General features: G+C 31.4%; 1 protein-coding gene across 4 annotated transcripts in view; it reads left to right on the top strand.

Annotated features, from left to right (window-relative positions):
• LOC111085817 overlaps window positions 1–17,850 on the top strand; it is a 195,497-nt gene extending 177,647 nt beyond the window's left edge. For 3 of the 4 annotated variants that reach the window (XM_022386159.1, XM_022386152.1, XM_022386162.1), the window contains 4 exons: window positions 1,257–1,625; window positions 7,398–7,712; window positions 15,536–15,630; window positions 17,470–17,850. In XM_022386159.1, the coding sequence (XP_022241867.1) occupies window positions 1,257–1,625; window positions 7,398–7,712; window positions 15,536–15,621 (770 nt within the window). In that variant the 3' untranslated portion in view covers window positions 15,622–15,630; window positions 17,470–17,850. The remainder of the gene's footprint in view (window positions 1–1,256; window positions 1,626–7,397; window positions 7,713–15,535; window positions 15,631–17,469) is intronic. The other variant, XM_022386168.1, reaches the window with a different exon arrangement.
• The last annotated feature ends 687 nt before the right edge of the window (window positions 17,851–18,537 follow it).

The raw sequence follows: 18,537 nt of genomic DNA, 5'->3' as shown, positions 1-18,537 counted from the left end.
AGATAGCTCTCGTGTAGCTTTGCGCGAAATCCATAACAATCAAACAGACAACATGATAAAATACTTAAATGTCACTTCTAAATAAAAACGCTTCCAGTGTCACAGCGGCATGTCTGTAGACTTACAACGTAAGAAACCGGGTTTCGATACCGTGGTGGGCAGAGCACAGATAGCCCATTGTGTAGCTTTGTGCTTAGTTACAAACAAACAAACTTTCTAGATAAAAACTGCTCCCAGTACACGAAGTAAAATAATATTTTACAACATTCTTCTACAGAACGATAAAACTGGAAGTGACCTTTATAATTTGTTGTTTAAGTAAGTATCTAACACATCGAAGTGTTTATGAAATTTTGAATAATAATTGATTTCATATAAAGTTCAAACGTTTTTTTTGTTGGATTTCACACAAAGCTACACGAGGGCTGTATGCGCTAGTCGTCCATATTGTTTAAATGATGGAATATACGGAAGCCCATTAAACAACACCACCTACCCCATATCTTGTAGATACTCTCGTCAGAAGGAATAGGGGGATTTAACCATTACTCTTATAATGCACTATGTCCTCAGTGTACAGTTTGGGATGTTATTTTGAGGGACGAGGTGGTAACGGGACGCGAACCACGGAAACCTCAGTTCCACCGTTCAACACGCTAACCCTGGCCTGCGCTCAGCACTCGGTTTTCAACATAAATGCATTTTAACCTTTTATAAAAGTTTATATTTTTCTCAACAATTTTCTTCAAGGAAAGTGTTTTCTATAATTTTTTTTCAGGTTTTATTTTAAAGGTAATTAAAATAAATAAATACATTATGTAAAGGAAAGACGTTTTTATGTGCGCGTTTTGTTTTTTGAAATGAAATATAAAACAAATATGTGTGTTTAATTTAGTAATATAATATTTTTACATTGTCCCTTATATATTCAAAAAGTGTCAATATCAGTTGTTTTACAAATTAATCGTCAATTAATGAAACGGGTTGTGCATAAATAGTTAAAGACAATGTTTGTCAGTTTTGTATATTATCTGCACGTTAACTATATTCTATTTAATAATTAAAAATTCCTGTTTACAGTATGTAAAGAAATATAAAAAAATGTTCTTTAAATAAATAATTTTTTATTTTTATATATGTACCATCACTCTATAAATGCAAACGAGTCAGATGCTTATAAATAAGAAGTGTAAGTGCTGACATAGTCAAGTTTCAAAAAGAAAACGTAGTTCCGTTTTTATGTGTATTTTCTACAGGGTTAGCAGCTCTTCAGATTACACGACTGTCTGTCCCCCCTTGCATTCAAAGCGGAAGTCAAGAGTCGGTGGTTTTAGATTGCGAATACAACCTCACTGAAAAAGATAAATCGATGGTTGTTAAATGGTTCTTGAATAACGACCCGGAGCCAATTTACCAATGGATTCCTGAACTGAACTCTAGACACTTTTCTTACCGCTTAGAAGGAAGGGTTAACATGAAGTATACAGTGTCTCCGTCCGACGATTATACCAAGTATCGTGCTATAAAGATCCTTAGACCTACTATAGATCTGAGTGGTCTATACACGTGCACAGTCGGATCCCTGTCGGGCAGTGATTCCAAAGAAAAGCTGATGATTGTTTATTGTAAGTAACTTCATAATAAAACAAGAAGTGTAGGACTTATTAGAAACTTTATAGATTAGAGCCAAAAACGTAATCAGCACAATATGAATAATGAGCAAAAACAGTCTTTTTTTTATGTCTTGACTTTTGCAAGAATTTTTTTTATTCCTTAATTAACTATCAAGATCATATACGTACAGACGTAATCGTGAAACTTACTGAAGGGGACATATTATTTGATGTCTATAAGAAGATAAAAGTAGGAACTCTAAAATTGTTTAAGTCCATTATACATTAAGCAACGTTCCTAACTCATCATCATCTGGTTAAATACATCAAAACATTTTTCAAGTGCCATTCTACAAGGTCAACTTCAGTTGGTCACATCATATCTTTTAGTCCAAGTGAATGATGCTAAAAAAGGTCGCATATACATACACACACTTATAAAAAGTAAATTCGAGAAAAAAGCATTATTTAATAATAAAAACACCTATATGTTTTATCATTAAAACTGTTATTTACTTGAAACATTGTCTGCAATTTGCAGAATTTAGAAACTAACTCGTAAGTACAACACAAAATAACCTTATAACTTATAAATATTACACATCATAAATGCATTAACGTTCGAGTCCCCCGGTGGGACAGCGGTAAGTCTTCGGATTTATCAACGCTAAAATCAATGGTTCGATTCCACTCGGTGGACATGACAAATAGCCTGATGAGGCTTGGAAACATACATAAGAAAACATACATACACATTAACGTTTGGAGCTCACGATACTCTCATTCAAACTTCAATTTTCTATATAAAAATTAGAGTCTGCTGTTTACCAGAAAGGGCTAATAAAAACCTAATCTACATACTACTACGAAGCTTTGTAGATAGATAAAAAATGAAAATATATATGCTTACATATATTATCGAATCTGCTAAAATTTAGGCTTGAATAGAGTCATTTTTAAGCATTTAGTTTTTTGGCACTCTGGTAATACCAAATAGTGGTGAAAGGAGGAGCTAGAGTCACTGTAATAAAGGTTGCCTCAACTGAGTGTCCTATTATTCAGGAGTAGTCACAAGCAAAGATGGTACTATGATATAAATAACATTGCTATAAACACCATTGCATTATTACTTATACGACTTCATTCAACAATTGATTTACTTGTTCCATGATCCGAGATGGATATGTTCACTAATTTCATTAATTATACAATAATTATATATTTTTTGTTTTCAAGGATTTCATTTTTATTGTAAAATATCTGTAAGTTATAATGTTATGGATGGTTCATATTAGATGTTTATTTTAATGACTGCTGAAATAATTGTTTGCTTCTACGACAAGTACTATTGTAGGTTTAAAAATAAACGAGGGAACCTTTCTTATTATATACAACAGACGATTAAACCTCTTAATTAGTGATCAATTATTTTTTAAACTAATTCTTCGGTAATAAATATAAAAAAAAAGAATATACGTCACTAATACTACAAGGCTCTTGGAAACGTATAATGTGACCTATTACGTCCCAAATGTTGTTGTTGCGAATCGTGATCATATACAGTTAAATGACGTATTGTAATTTTTAGTTTTCAACACTTTTGATATAGTGTTAACAGAGAGAGTTTTATATATTTATATTTTTAATCATGTTTTACAACAAATTCTTTTGAAACAGGAACCAAAGTATTCGGATTTTTCTGAAAATATTTTAATATATATATATAGATTTTTATTCATCGGGCTTTAAAATGCTGTCGATTTCATAATAAGGTTCAATTATTCATAAGTTATATGCGCTTAAGAAGACACCTCGTTAGCATAGGAGTATACATACTATCACGTTTCGAAGATATAATCATTGCCTAGTTTATGAATCTCATACATTTTTCTGAGACGTTTTTAAAGAGAGTCAACGATATGTCACCGGAAAGAACATAAATTTAAAGTAGATAAGAAAGCACATTCAGAATTCTATCAAACTGGTTGGATCATGTTTCAAAGTTCAATATAAACCTAGATTCTGCTAAAAAAAAAAGAAAAATTTCACAAACCACTGCGTTTTGTCCCTGTTATTGTAACCGTTCTTTAACGCTCATTTAATTACACAATTATTTCTTTTACAGATATCTCGCAAGAGAATTAAAACCAGTTGTAACACATTACAACAGATGATATTAGTAATGAAATATTTATTACAATGAAACGCACACCATATTGTAACAAAGACTGCATTACAATACATGTCAACTATTTTGTAACAATATTGTTTTACAGCACAAACTAACTATATTTTGATGTCAGGTTTATGAAAATAAAACAAGACATCTCGTAACAAATATTACATTATAGCACATACTAATAATATTGTCATTACACGTGTATCAAAATAAAATACAGATCTTGCCGTAACAAATATTACATTATAGCACATACTAATAATATTGTCATTACACGTGTATCAAAATAAAATACAGATCTTGCCGTAACAAATACTGTATTACGAAACACACGGTGATGATAAATTTATCAAACTAGAATACTGAACATATAACAAATATCGCACATACCAAATTAATATAATGAAAAATGTATGCAAATAAATAACAGATCGTCTCTTACAAGTATTACATTACAGTTTATTTTTAACAATATTTTAATGACGGGTATCTCAAAATAAATAAAGATAATATTTTACCAAATATTACATTACAGAACACACTAAGAAATGGCGTAATAAAAATGTATAAAACTATTGCTTCATATTTCTTTAAATTATGTTTACACTGACGTAACATTTAGAAGATCAAGTCAATAGGTACGAGACTACTATATACAAACACATATAACTGAATTGGATCTAAAATTTATCCTTAGGAGAGATTTCTCAGGTCCCATATTGTCATAAAGTGTTATACTAATATGCTGCCCGATTTGACTCGGTGTATCATACAGTTGTATGAAATGCTTTTATTCCTGTAGTAAAACCAGAAAAGTTGCTTCTGGTATGCGCATTACTTAATACACTTCTCGTTTGATTAACATTTGTTCTTTCTACGTTCAATATGATGGATTGCAAATCGATTCCACTAACCGTAGCGCTTTAATTCCCTTGCATTAAATTTTAATATCTATGCGGAACATTTACCGCCAATCGATTTTGAGAGCTTCAGGAAAGTAACAAAAAGGATACAAGGGTATATAGCAGTACTCTAAAACTAATAAATAAACATGAATCATACTGTAGGTGAAGATTTGAGGTAAGAGTCATCATTATAAAGACACTTTAATTAACAGACATTGAGAGACTTCTGTCGTGGTTTTAAGAATATTTGAAATTTTACCTGAATCGCAAAAAGACCATCACATGCAAATAATTCTTCCTTCATTACAAATTCTTCACTTTTCGAGTTTTCGCTCTATTATAAAGGTAATGAAACAGCAAATAAGGAGACGTATGATGTTAAATGGACTAATAAGGAGACGTATGATGTTAAATGGACTAATAAGGAGACGTATGATGTTAAATGGACTAATAAGGAGGCGTATGATGTTAAATGGACTAATAAGGAGACGTATGATGTTAAATGAACTAATAAGGAGATGTATGATGTTGAATGGACTAATAAGGAGACGTATGATGTTGAATGGACTAAGATCACTTACTTTAACAAGGACAAGCCGTCACTATGTTAGCAAATAACTTAACTTTCAGCCAGACTATAGATGACACAAAAAACAAATGAATGATATTTTTCTTCAGTGATACGTAACGACCATGTATGTATTTTAGTTGACGTTTTTTTTTACAAAATGTACGTGAAAATACACGGAAAGAACGGTTCAGGATTTTCTAAAGAATCACATTGTAAAATCTTTTATTTTTAGAGGGTTTTTTTTTTCCTCAAAAGACGTTATACAATAACTCACAGCGGGTATAAATTGTAAGAGAAATTAAAGCTGTGTATTTTATATAAAAGGTAAAATCTCGTGTATGTTGTCAGAGAAATTAAAGTTGTCTGTTGGGATAATTCGATTTTTAAAGGTATAATAACGTGTTAATTTTCATTAAAACTCTAATTTTTGGCAAAACACACACTCTCGTGCTATCCATCTTGAAGGTTACACATTTCTGTACATAATACAGCTATGAAACACAGAATAATTCAGACTTCTCTTTAATCTAACTTTGAATAATTTTGGTATAAAATCAAGTACACTTCGAACGATCACATACTTGTACGAGTTCTTTGATTGCAAGTAACACTATGATAATTATTTCTATGGCTACAATTTAATAGCTATTTAAAACAACTTCACAGTTAAGTTCAGATAGTAGCTTACTTTCTCTTTTGTGACGAAAATACATGTTTCATTTCACGATTATGGCTGAATAAATACTCACATTGTTTTAACGGTATGGCTATGTAGATGTTTATTAGATGTAGTTCTAATATGCCATTATTTTCGTATCTGATATTGGCTCACGCTGTAAAAAGGTTGTGTTATAAATTAATGCAAACACTGTGTTATTTCACCACAACACAAGTTGTGTTTCCAAATACACAGTTTACTGTTATGCCGATATAAACACAAAAGTTTTTTGTTTTTTTCCTAACAGCACAAATAATGTGTGGATTGCAATTCAAAATTTTTCTTTATTTAAACACATTTTTGTGTCGCAAAGTCACATCTTATTATGTGAATGCAGATTAGGAAAAATTTAACACAAAGATATCATCAGACTCCATATTTGTCTTCTGTTTTGCGTAGTCATTAGCTTGAACTTGTGTCGTAGCCATTCAGGGGCGGCGCCAGAGCCTTTCCGGTGTGGGGGCTGAGGTTTGCTCAACAAAACCTTTAAGGGAACTGTACTCTACATCTTGTGAGCACACATACTGTAGTATTTAGAAAGTGATTCGACTTTAACAGTAAGCATTTTTCGTTGAGTGCGAGGGCTGCAGGGCGAGGAGGCTAAGGAACATTTTGGAATAGCTTCAGTCCCAACAAGCCTCCTTATCGCCATCCCTGTAGCCACTCAAACACCAGACTTTGTTTGCAAGTATTTCATATCTAATATATATATCTCCTAGTTTAAATTTTACAGCAACATATGACAACGTATTACATACATGGTTACAACACGTACAATGGCGTCTTGCGTTCTAATAGTAATGTTGGATCACTGTATGTTCAGTAACGACTTGCATTATGATATTATTATCGAGCCGATTTTCACGTTCATGATTGAAGCATGTGCAATAACAGTATTAACGGTAAGACATCATTTTCATGGTTATGTAAAATGTACACACTCTCTTTGGGTGCAGTAATTTTACAGTTATATTAATGGTAAGACTTATCATTTTCATGGTTATGTAAAATGTACACACTCTCTTTGGGTGCAGTAATTTTACAGTTATATTAATGGTAAGACTTATCATTTTCATGGTTATGTAAAATGTGCACACTCTCTTTGGGTGCAGTAATTTTACAGTTATATGACTTATTATCTTCGTGATTACAGAATATTCCACATTATAACTATGTGACATACCGTTTTTCAGGGTCATAGGATATGAAATAACGGCTCACATTCCATTTATATTAAATTATTTATTTCGTAGTTATAAAATATGTAATACTGACTTATACAACGGTAGTGCTACAATACTCTTAAACTAATTACAATAGCTGCTTACATCACGCAATTTCAACGGTTTTGAAGAGATGTTATCTTCATGGAAGAAGTCTTGTTTACACTTTCAAATATGCCGTTTTTCAGCGCCTCCGACTGTTTTCACTCTCAACTCTACGTGCATATCAGGCGAGAAGGAACGACTGAGTTGCCAGGCAGAAGGCGTGTTCCCGTTACCACATTTAGCCATGTATGAGGTGACAAGTCCCGCAAGGCCTCGCGAACTGGCGGCAAATTCCTTTGACAGTGAAATCCAAACTATTACAGGTGCCTACAACGTCGAGATTTCAAGAGAACTTACCATGGAGGATTTGAGAGGAAAGGAACCCAAGGTTTTTAAATGTGTACTAAGTATACCGGGTACCAAGTATCAAGCAGAGAGATCTGTAGTTTATTATCCAGGTGAGCAGCTAAGACTTTTTCTTTCAGGAACTCGATGAGGTTGAAAAGGGAACGATTTATTATGTTCGTATATAAATTTTTGTTATTTATCGTAATATAATACTTAACTTACAAATATATCCGAAACACAATTATTCTTCAATAAATAAACTTGTTTTTCACTAAAACACTTTCTAGCATACTAAAAATTCAGATTGAAAAAAATGTTCAGTGTTTTGAAACATTAAATCCTTGATCTTATGCTAAATCCTTAAATATAGTTACTTTCTTTTATCACTCTTTTCAGAGCGTTACATAACTCACAAACTATTAATAGAAACAGTGTTACAACATAAAAATGTAAGACAGGTTTTATTGAAACAGTGTTACAACATAGAAAATGTAAGACAGGTTTTATTGAAACAGTGTTACAACATAAAAAATGTAAGAAGGGTTTTATTGAAACAGTGTTACAACATAGAAAATGTAAGAAGGGTTTTATTGAAACAGTGTTACAACATAAAAGTGTAAGAGTTAAAAGAAGAAATAAGACATTCTACGACATTCATGTAATAAGAGTGAAAACCATCAAGATTATTTTATTGTCCTTTCTCTGTTTTCTTTTTTCAGCCACTATGTGTGCACATGATAATTTGTTCCCGATGTTGCTTTGGTTATTTGCGATCTTATTAGTATTTTAAAACATACACACCACAAATTTTAATAAATTACATATAATTTCGTAAATCGGTTTTAATTAAAACGTTGAAATATATCTTAACTATATGTAAATTCATTAACTAGAAGAAAATGTAATTTCAACAAAGCAAAAGCTTAAGAAATCAAAATACCTTGATTATTAGGACTACGAACTTTTAATGATCTACCACAAAAGCTTTATCAAATAATCTTACATTTTGTTGGAATAAAAAAGGAAAATTCCCTCTTTAAAAAGACGTTTTTATCGTAGCTGCATTTAGTTTATCAAAGTACTCCATACAGAAATTGTCATATACGTGGGCTCTTGTGTGAAATTGTTGATATAAAGTTAGCCCAAATAATTAATTAAAAAGCCAATCGATAACCGACTTTCTACAGAGTTTTTAAACTAATTTGATATGGCTTATAAAACACAACATGATATATAAAATTTGCAATTAGAGCATGAACATATAATCGGTAGAATGTGAAACGTTGGATATTATGATTATCAGACGTACTAATACTTTAATTTGAGAAGTCGTTAGTTAGATGTCACTTTAATCACTTACGGCGATCAAACGTTTTCGTCTTCCTATGAGTTGTTTGATAAAATCATACTTCGGAAATGGTTGACAGTTTAGCAAGCTTTCTTTCAATCATAACTGTCATCGAAATGAAAATAAATAAAGATTTTGAGTGTATGAACAAAGTAATAAGAATATATTTGTGTCAGAAGAAGGTTTACAGTTAGTATATCCTCCAGTGGATCAGCGGCAAGTTTTAGCATTGCGCTAGAATAAACAATGGCTTAGCATAGCCTGGTGGTTAAAGCGCTTGACTCGCAATTTACGGATCGTGAGATGAAACCCCGTTATTGAACATGATCGCCCTTACAGCCGTGTTGGTATTATAATGTCATAATCAATCCCACTATTCGTTTGTAAATAAAACATTTATTTACCACTTGACAAAATGTTAAACTTCTTCAGGTTTTAACGATGGAATTCTACAGTTATAATTACGAGATTAAATACGAAATCTGCACCTTGAGCTTTAACTCGGGTAAGGACAAGAACCCGTTTTTCGTTTGTTTCAATAGTAAGTACCTTCTACCAAATTAGAACTGAATTAAATTATAAAAGGCAATAGTGCAGTGTATTAAACTTCATTTGATACACGTGTATTTCAGATTAAAGTTGTGCTCTAAGGAATACAATAACACTTGGAAAACAACAATCTTGGGAAGACTAACCTGATATAATAATATTTTACATAAAGCTTAGTCTTATTAAATACGAATTAGTGCAAAAAATTAAGACACAGCTCAGATATGGAGCTTATAATCAATGTAGTTGCATCAGAATTTTTAACTTGCAATTTACCTAGAAATGCTAAACTGTTAATTTAAAAGATTCTACTCCCAACAGCTTCTCATTTGTTTGTTATATTTAGACATTTAATGCCATTTTATAAATTAAACTTGAACTAACTCTGAAAAAAAAATATTCATAATTCTGATATTTATTCATTCAGATGTTCAATAACTAAATATACAACCGAATCTTTCGAAAGTTAAGCTCTTAAGAATAATTAAACATATGCCCTGCTAGTTAAGCATATGCTACTGTGTAAAATAACACATTTTCCCCTTTATGCTCCTGATTATACCAGAGTAAAATGTATTATTTCTTTTATTTTGTTTTCTATGAAAACACAAATTTCAATATTTGAAACGAGCTTATACTAAGAAACTTTATAACAAGGTTATTTTTCTAAGGTACAGTACAGCATTTTGAAGAAATTAATGGTACTCAACAGGGTAAAATTTTGTCTTGCATCCATATACATAATTATTATCCCTTTAAAACTAATTAGAACGAAACAAGGTCAACCTTACATATTTTTCAGCTTATAACATTTAGTAGCAGTGAATCGATATGCCTTGACACAAACTCGAACATTTTAAGTTGAATACGAAGCTTAAATGCAGTGGTTCCTTAATTTAGAAACTTTGCTTTCACATTTACAATTTTGTACTTTTTATTACCAAATCCTATTTGTTTGAGTGTCCGTGCAAATATGTTTTAGCATATAATAGGATACGTATTAAAAAATAGAAAATGAAATAAAATAACATATTTCCTATTCAAAATGTGAGATAAGAAAGAATATAAAAAATTAAATTATTAATATTATTTTTGTATGCAAATAATTTCACTTAACCTCACGCGGGGTATGTTCTAGTTAATATGAAGAACAAAGCAGAATTTTGAGGAAAAGATAAATTCAGTAATGATAAGCTACATAACCTCGTTTGATACTTAAATTTGGTAGAGAACTGTTGAAACATTATAATGTAAATTAAAGGGAACAGCACATTAGAAACGTGTAGACAAATTTTAACACTTGGGATAAACTCAAAAGACTTGGGATAAGTTCTCTTGCCATCATAATAAAATTGCACTTCTAATGAAGATATTTTTTTGCTTTTGGTTTTGATAGACATTTTTCACTCGACTTGAAAGAAAATACTCTCAGTGATAAATTCAAAAGTTCAGAGTTTACCGATATACTGAAAAATGATGTCTTCATTTTCCGAGTAATAGCTCGCAGCAAATATCCTGTTACGACAAACCTAATCTTTTTTTTTGTGTTACATTGTTTTGTTTTTAAGTCTAGGTTTTGTTCATCCATGTGATGTCCTAAAACATTTGTGAGACCAAAGGAGAATTTTCGCAATTTTCAAAATTTTTTATCTCTCAAACTTTAAACACAATTTCCATTTCACATCTTGAAAGACTATCGTAACTACAGTGATCCCCCCACACGAAATAAACTTAAACCCGCATATTAGCTTTTAACATTTTACTCTTAAATAGTCTGTTGATATTTGTTTAAGTTGTTGAATCTATATTTTATGAATAAGTGTGAGCCTCATATTTTATAATATCGTTGGCTTTTTTTTGTTGAAGCTGTACTAAGAACTTCCTAATAAAGTCATTTTCTTTGTCATATATATATATATATATATATACATATGTGATCTAATACAAGCTGTTGTTTGAATTGTATCTGTTGCATCTTCTTACAATACAGTTGCTGATAACATCTGTTTCATAACAGTATTACAGTTACAAATAGTTTATACATTTTTAATGATTGGACAAATATAGCAAGGTTAATTTTATTCGTTTTTTAATGACAACATATTCTTATTGCATAGGAAGATAAAACACCTATTATTTATTGAATTTTGAACTGAAAAGGACGACAAGATATCGTGACAAAAATCATAGACAAATAAAGTATTATTGTTTGGATATTTTCCGTGTCGTAACTGTTCATGCTTTTCATTAGATCTCTGTTTGCCTTCGTTTGAAATTACAAAATGATATAAAAATGGGTTTTCCAAAATAAATTCAGTACGCAGACTCAAGTTAAAACTTAACCTTAAAAAAAAATAGTGGTCGATAAGTCTATTAACAAACGCGCTCTATTTACCGTATGTGTTTAATAGGCATAAAAAATAAACTTCTCATAATGTGACATTTTGTGAATTATGGTAAAAAGTAGATGAAATTGCAAAAGTTTGCTTTGAAATTAAGAGATGTGATGATAAAAAAATCTTATAAACGCGAATTTAGCCGATTGCTCAAGTTTTCGACATTCTCTTAGTCATGCCTCATATTATAAATTACGTCCTTTCCTTCTATTCTTACATTACGATAAATAATAAATTACGTCCTTTCCCTCTAGTCTTACATTACGATAAATTATAAATTACGTATTTTCCCTCTAGTCTTACATTACGATAAATAATAAATTACGTATTTTCCCTCTAGTCTTACATTACAATAAATAATAAATTACGTCCTTTCCCTCCAGTCTTACATTACGATAAATTATAAATTACGTATTTTCCCTCTAGTCTTACATTACGATAAATAATAAATTAAGTATTTTCCCTCTAGTCTTACATTACGATAAATAATAAATTACGTATTTTCCCTCTAGTCTTACATTACGATAAATAATAAATTACGTCCTTTCCCTCCAGTCTTACATTACGATAGATAATAAATTACGTATTTTCCCTCTAGGTTCTGCTTTTTACGTCCAAAGGTTATCCATCAAAAATGCTATATGTCTTAGTAATAAAACACTCAATAGAAAATAAACCCTCGGCAAAGGAAACTGCATATAGAGGGTATTTAGTCTGTACGGCTTAAAACATATTATCGGTCAAACTGCGTTATTCGGATATTCATAATAAGCATAGTCTTTTACAAAGTTAAGATGGGTAAAGATAATTGCATAGTCTTTCACAGAGTTTAGATGGGTAAAGATAATTGCACTGTCTTTCACAGAGTTTAGATGGGTAAAGATAATTGCACTGTCTTTCACAGAGTTTAGATGGGTAAAGATAATTGCATAGTCTTTCACAGAGTTTAGATGGGTAAAGATAATTGCACTGTCTTTCACAGAGTTTAGATGGGTAAAGATAATTACATAGTCTTTCACAGAGTTTAGATGGGTAAAAATAATTGCACTGTCTTTCACAGAGTTTAGATGGGTAAAGATAATTGCATAGTCTTTCACAAATTTGAGATGGGTAAAGATAATTACACATCATCTCCACTATTCGTTGTCTTCTAGTAGTAAATTGACAAATGTTTACACTCAAGGCGACAATTTTCTCTGTTATCAGAATTGTATAATTTTTTCAAATGTCTTTTTTTTTTCATTGCTCACAGTTTAATCTGACACGTAACTATTGATTTCCTTTTTGAAATTAGTTTCTTAGCAAACAATAAACTATTCTAGGCGAAAACTAATGAATGCAGTTAGTATTCTAGTTGTCGTTCCATACTCGTACCCACCATTTCAAGGGCGTAACTTGGTTTCTAACGTGTATCGAAATAGCCTCCCCCCCCCCCCATCTCGTTGATGTGAAAAGGTAGGATTACTGTGAAATTATTGGTAAGATACGCTTTCGTTTTTGTTATTTAAATTCTGTTTCTGTTTAGCACGTATTAGTTCTAGGTAGAAATCTACTAGAACAACATTTAGTTATTTACTAGAACACATCTCTGAAGGTAAACATGATATTCATAATCTCGCAGCGGAATTGAAGACATGCGTGGATCTGAATATTCATATAAACCATCAATACATAGATAATGAGTTGCGTGACGGGAAAATATAGAGGAGTCATTATATTGTACAAATGCGACAAAGCTTAATGGTCTACAGCATGCTTTAAAGCAAGCAAGACTAACAAAAGTAACACTTCAGGGCCAATTAAAATTAGGTAAACTATAGATACCTTAATACGTGCATACATAGCATATGGGTAAGTAGGTGGATAAGTTAATACATACTTATTACGTGAAGTAGAAATGTGATTATTAGCTAAGATACTTAATGCGTACATACATAGCATATGAGTAAGTAGGTGGATAAGTTAATACATACTTATTACGTGAAGTAGAAATGTGGTTATTAGCTAAGATACTTAATACGTACATACATAGCATATGAGTAAGTAGGTGGATAAGTTAATACATACTTATTGCGTGAAATAGAAATGTGATCATTAGCTAAAATACTTAATGCGTATCATTAAAAAAAATAGATGCTTAAATTAAGCTGTCATTCAATAGGTATATATGTTTTATTTAACGATTGAAAGATATGAAGGTATAACTTATCACTATTGTTATTATATTTAATCACAATGACAAACGTTGAGAAGCACTTACAAACAGTATGCAGTACCTTAGCTAATACTCACATTTCTACTTCACGTAATAAGTATGTATTAACTTATCCACCTACTTACCCATATGCTATGTATGTACGTATTAAGCATCTTAGCTAATAATCACATTTCTACTTCACGTAATAAGTACGTATTAACTTATCCACCTACTTACCCATATGCTATGTATGTACGTATTAAGTACCTTAGCTAATACTCACATTTCTACTTCACGTAATAAGTATGTATTAACTTATCCACCTACTTATCCATATGCTATGTATAAAATTAAGATATACAATAGTAATGTTGACTTTTAAATATTTCCTTTTAAAAGTTAGGGTTACATTGTTCCTAATAATGACTTATCTTGTTTTATTTTCCAAATCCGAACACAGATGCACACAAAGAAAAGCTTTGAAACTATATTCAAATGGTTTAGTATGTTATATTAAAACAGTTTTGAAGCCTCATCGTGTCGTTTCGGTCCATGTCGCTATGTCCAGTCACGCTCTATCTGACGACCCATATCTTGACAATATCCCTGCAGCGTAGTTTTTATTGGAAAAGACGAGATCGTAAGGCTATCATGTACAAAGAACACCACTTTTACATGCTTGCTTTCCATAGAATATTTTATGTATGAGGACGAAGGATTCCCACCGCCTGGTTCAACAGTCCAATCACACAGAAATCCATAGGTTCTGTGTCTGACGACTTTTTAGATATTTCTTCACATTCTCAAAAGCATGAATACTAGTTTTATTCTCCAGCTACTTGATGTATTGAACAGTTGAACAAGAAATATGATTGGAAGCCTTATTTTGACATGTTGGCCTCGTTTCCAAACGGAGATCGTTCTTGATAATTTTATGCACTGTTGCCACTGGCCTGTATATTTGTGTATTTCCAACCGTTAAAAGACGCCAAACTATGCTTACCATGGCTTTGGTACGACTTGTTGCATGTTTTTTTCTAGATGATCCAGGTGTCCCAAGATAACCCATATTCCTTTCTTTTCCAATTTACCTCCATTAAGTACAAGGAATATCCCCGTCTTGGAAAATCTAAATCTCCAGTTTGAACACATCTTTATGACCTGAGTATATAAATATTTTGCATCGGAGAGAGCTGTCACATACCTTTTCCAAAAACGATCAATTTTCGGTGGCATAACACTACCTACGTAAATCCAAATAATGTCAAAATATAGTTCTGATACATGTTATCCTCCGCGACTTTATATTGGCTGAAGTTATCACGTTATTTGGTAACTTGCGAAGGCAAAAGCGATTTAATATAACGTTCTCAACCATGTATTTTAATACATAAGAAATAACAAGAAAATAGTAAAATAAATTACAATGTATTATATTTCAAGCTGCTACTGACGGCCATAATGTTCCTGTATACGTGAATGTGACCCTTTTGGCTACATGTTTATTAGTCCTTAACTTGCTGCTGTGAAGCAAAAAGGTAAGAATTTTTCAAGATATTTTCAAAAATATCTTTGAATACCAAAAGCAATTTTTTACTAAAAACACTGTAATGGGAACTGCTAGACAATTCGAAAACTGAATGTCTTCTAAAACGTATTCTTGCATGAACGTAATGTCTATAACATGAGTAATATACTACTTTTTTTTTAAATTTCAGGATTAATGTAGTAAGTATTCTACAGTTTTGTTCATTGTTCGAGTTTTTTGGATCAAATAACCAATGACATTTTTACAATAAATGTAGCATTTTGTAATGACTTGGCTTCCTGAAGTGAAACATAGAATTTTTAATTATTGTATTCTCCTTTTTTTTCTGTCTTATCGTATAACGTTTTTGTTTCCCATTTAACTTTAATCTGTATTTCTTAGAAAAAGAAAATTTTTGAAAGTACCTCAAGTTTTTGTTTTTAAATATTTTTGAGTGAAGTAGTGCCCTTATCTTTTTTTTATTTTTACAGATTTATTTGTATGTCTTGTATGGAATTTGAGTTTCATATTTCAAATGAGAGAGTAGTAAAAATCCTGAAATCACCGATAGGCTTCAGTCTGAAGAAAGTTTCATTATAGTTTGTGATATATGTTATTTTTCCCTCGCGGGCATGGTATGCCAGAAACGTAGATAAATGCATCAGACAGTAAGAGGTTCTTCACAGAAGTTCCTAAATCCTGTGAAATCCCTTGTTACTTTGTCTCTACAGTTGATTTTTATTGGACTCAACACCTATCAGATGGCGAGCATGTATTACAGAGGATACAATGAAGCAGGCTGACAAATGTGCCAACATTTACACGTTAGAAATGAGAGAGAGAGAGAGAGAAAGCTAGTGCACGTTAGTATATCGTTCTAAGAAAATTTTATGTGGTACGTTGTACAAATAGCAAAATCATTCTATCTATCCATTACTTACCCTCCTACCTGCGTACAGTTCGTAAAACTGTAATCTGTATTACTAAACATTCTTCAAAATGATAACGTATATTGTGTGGCGATCCAATAGGAGAAAGTCTATCTGTGAAATCTACGTCGTATTAATTAGAATATTGTAAGTGTGTATTTATTCAGTCCTGCAACTAAAGATTTGATACTAGAGGAACCTGTGCTGTGTTTTTAGTGGCTTTATTTTATCCTTGCCATAAGGTATGAGAAAAACAAACTTTCTAAGCTTCTACCATCTAGACAATATACTTGATACTATAGGCTGAAGGCTCTGTAAACGTCAAAACGTATAGACGTCAAGAGCCAACCAATTAACTTAAAATATCTTACGGTTGGAGAAAAATAGAACAAATTAGTTTTATTTCTTTACATAAAAAAATAAACATCATAAACAATTCTAATAAAAAAAGATGAAATAATACATTATTCGAATTGGGTTTTATTTTACTTAAGCCCCTTAGCGGTAAGCTTGAGGAATCCTACAACTAAACTAACATTCCATAGTTACCAGTGTCTGATTAAATGCGTTTTGAATCAATAAAAAAAAAACAACAACTAGAACGTGAAAAATATTTGACAAATGCAAAGAGAGTAAAAAAAAAAGAATTCAAGTTGTTACGATAAATTCTAGACGCTAGTGTCTTTCATTATTTATGCACAGTAAGATCCTTTTATCCAAAGAGATCGCTGTTTACTTGAAAAAACAATACCTTTTGGATAGAAGTAACATTTACAGTTTCAATCAACATGTAATAACGGAACGTTATCACATTATTTTGATTTATTTGCTTCGTATAATGTCGTACTGTCCGAGTAATATAAGGCTTAGTAACAAAAAAAAAACAATCTAGTCACGATATTTGTTTGTTTCTATTTTAGGAGAAGAAGAACGAAAAATGCGAGAGGGAAATCTGAGATGAATTTTAATTCATATACAATTACAGAATGATCAAGAGAATAGAATCATACAAATATAATGTTGCTACGCTGAATTACATGCTTATGATCTTTGTTGAAATGTTTTGTAATCATTTACGTACAAATACTAGACTTGCTTCTGCTTTTCCTTGTACGTTCGTTACAGGTCGTCGAGGTGTACCACAAGAGCTTATATAATATTTATGGAAGAAAAGATAACTTTCACTACAAAGATCTTGTTTCGTGGTTAACTCCAATCTCTGGGTATTCACTGTTTTTGTATTTGTTTTACGACTGATTATAAGACGATCTTAGAGTTCAATAAAGTCCATGAATATTTCATCACTGACTGCTTTGTCCATGGCTGATTATAAGATGATCTTAAGAGTTAAATAAAGTCCATGAATACTTCATCACTCTCTGCTTTGTCCATGGCTGATTATAAGATGATCTTAAGAGTTAAATAAAGTCCATGAATACTTCATCACTCTCTGCTTTGTCCATGGCTGATTATAAGATGATCTTAAGAGTTAAATAAAGTCCATGAATACTTCATCACTCTCTGCTTTGTCCATGGCTGATTATAAGATGATTTTAAGAGTTAAATAAAGTCCATGAATACTTCATCACTCTCTGCTTTGTCCATGGCTGATTATAAGATGATTTTAAGAGTTAAATAAAGTCCATGAATACTTCATCACTCTCTGCTTTGTCCATGGCTGATTATAAGGTGATCTTAAGAGTTCAAGTCCATGAATATTTCATCACTCTCTGCTTTCTCCTTTTTTGTAAAAATACTATAAAAATAATATATATATCTCTACAGAACGGTTCAGGAAATATTTTTGATATCTTCATTAAATAATCGGGTCTCAGTCTCAACCAAATAACAAAATCAGATATTTGCACTAAGATGTTTTCCTAAGAAATTTAATGGTATGCACATTTATTGGACTTAGTCTTACTGTTATGTGACTGTTTTTGAATTGATTTGACTTTCGGTCATCGTAAAGATCCTCTTATTGTATT

This window comes from Limulus polyphemus, unplaced genomic scaffold (genome assembly GCF_000517525.1).
Source record: "Limulus polyphemus unplaced genomic scaffold, Limulus_polyphemus-2.1.2 Scaffold28, whole genome shotgun sequence".
NCBI lineage: Eukaryota > Metazoa > Arthropoda > Merostomata > Xiphosura > Limulidae > Limulus > Limulus polyphemus.
This window is presented reverse-complemented; position numbering and strand designations above follow the sequence as displayed.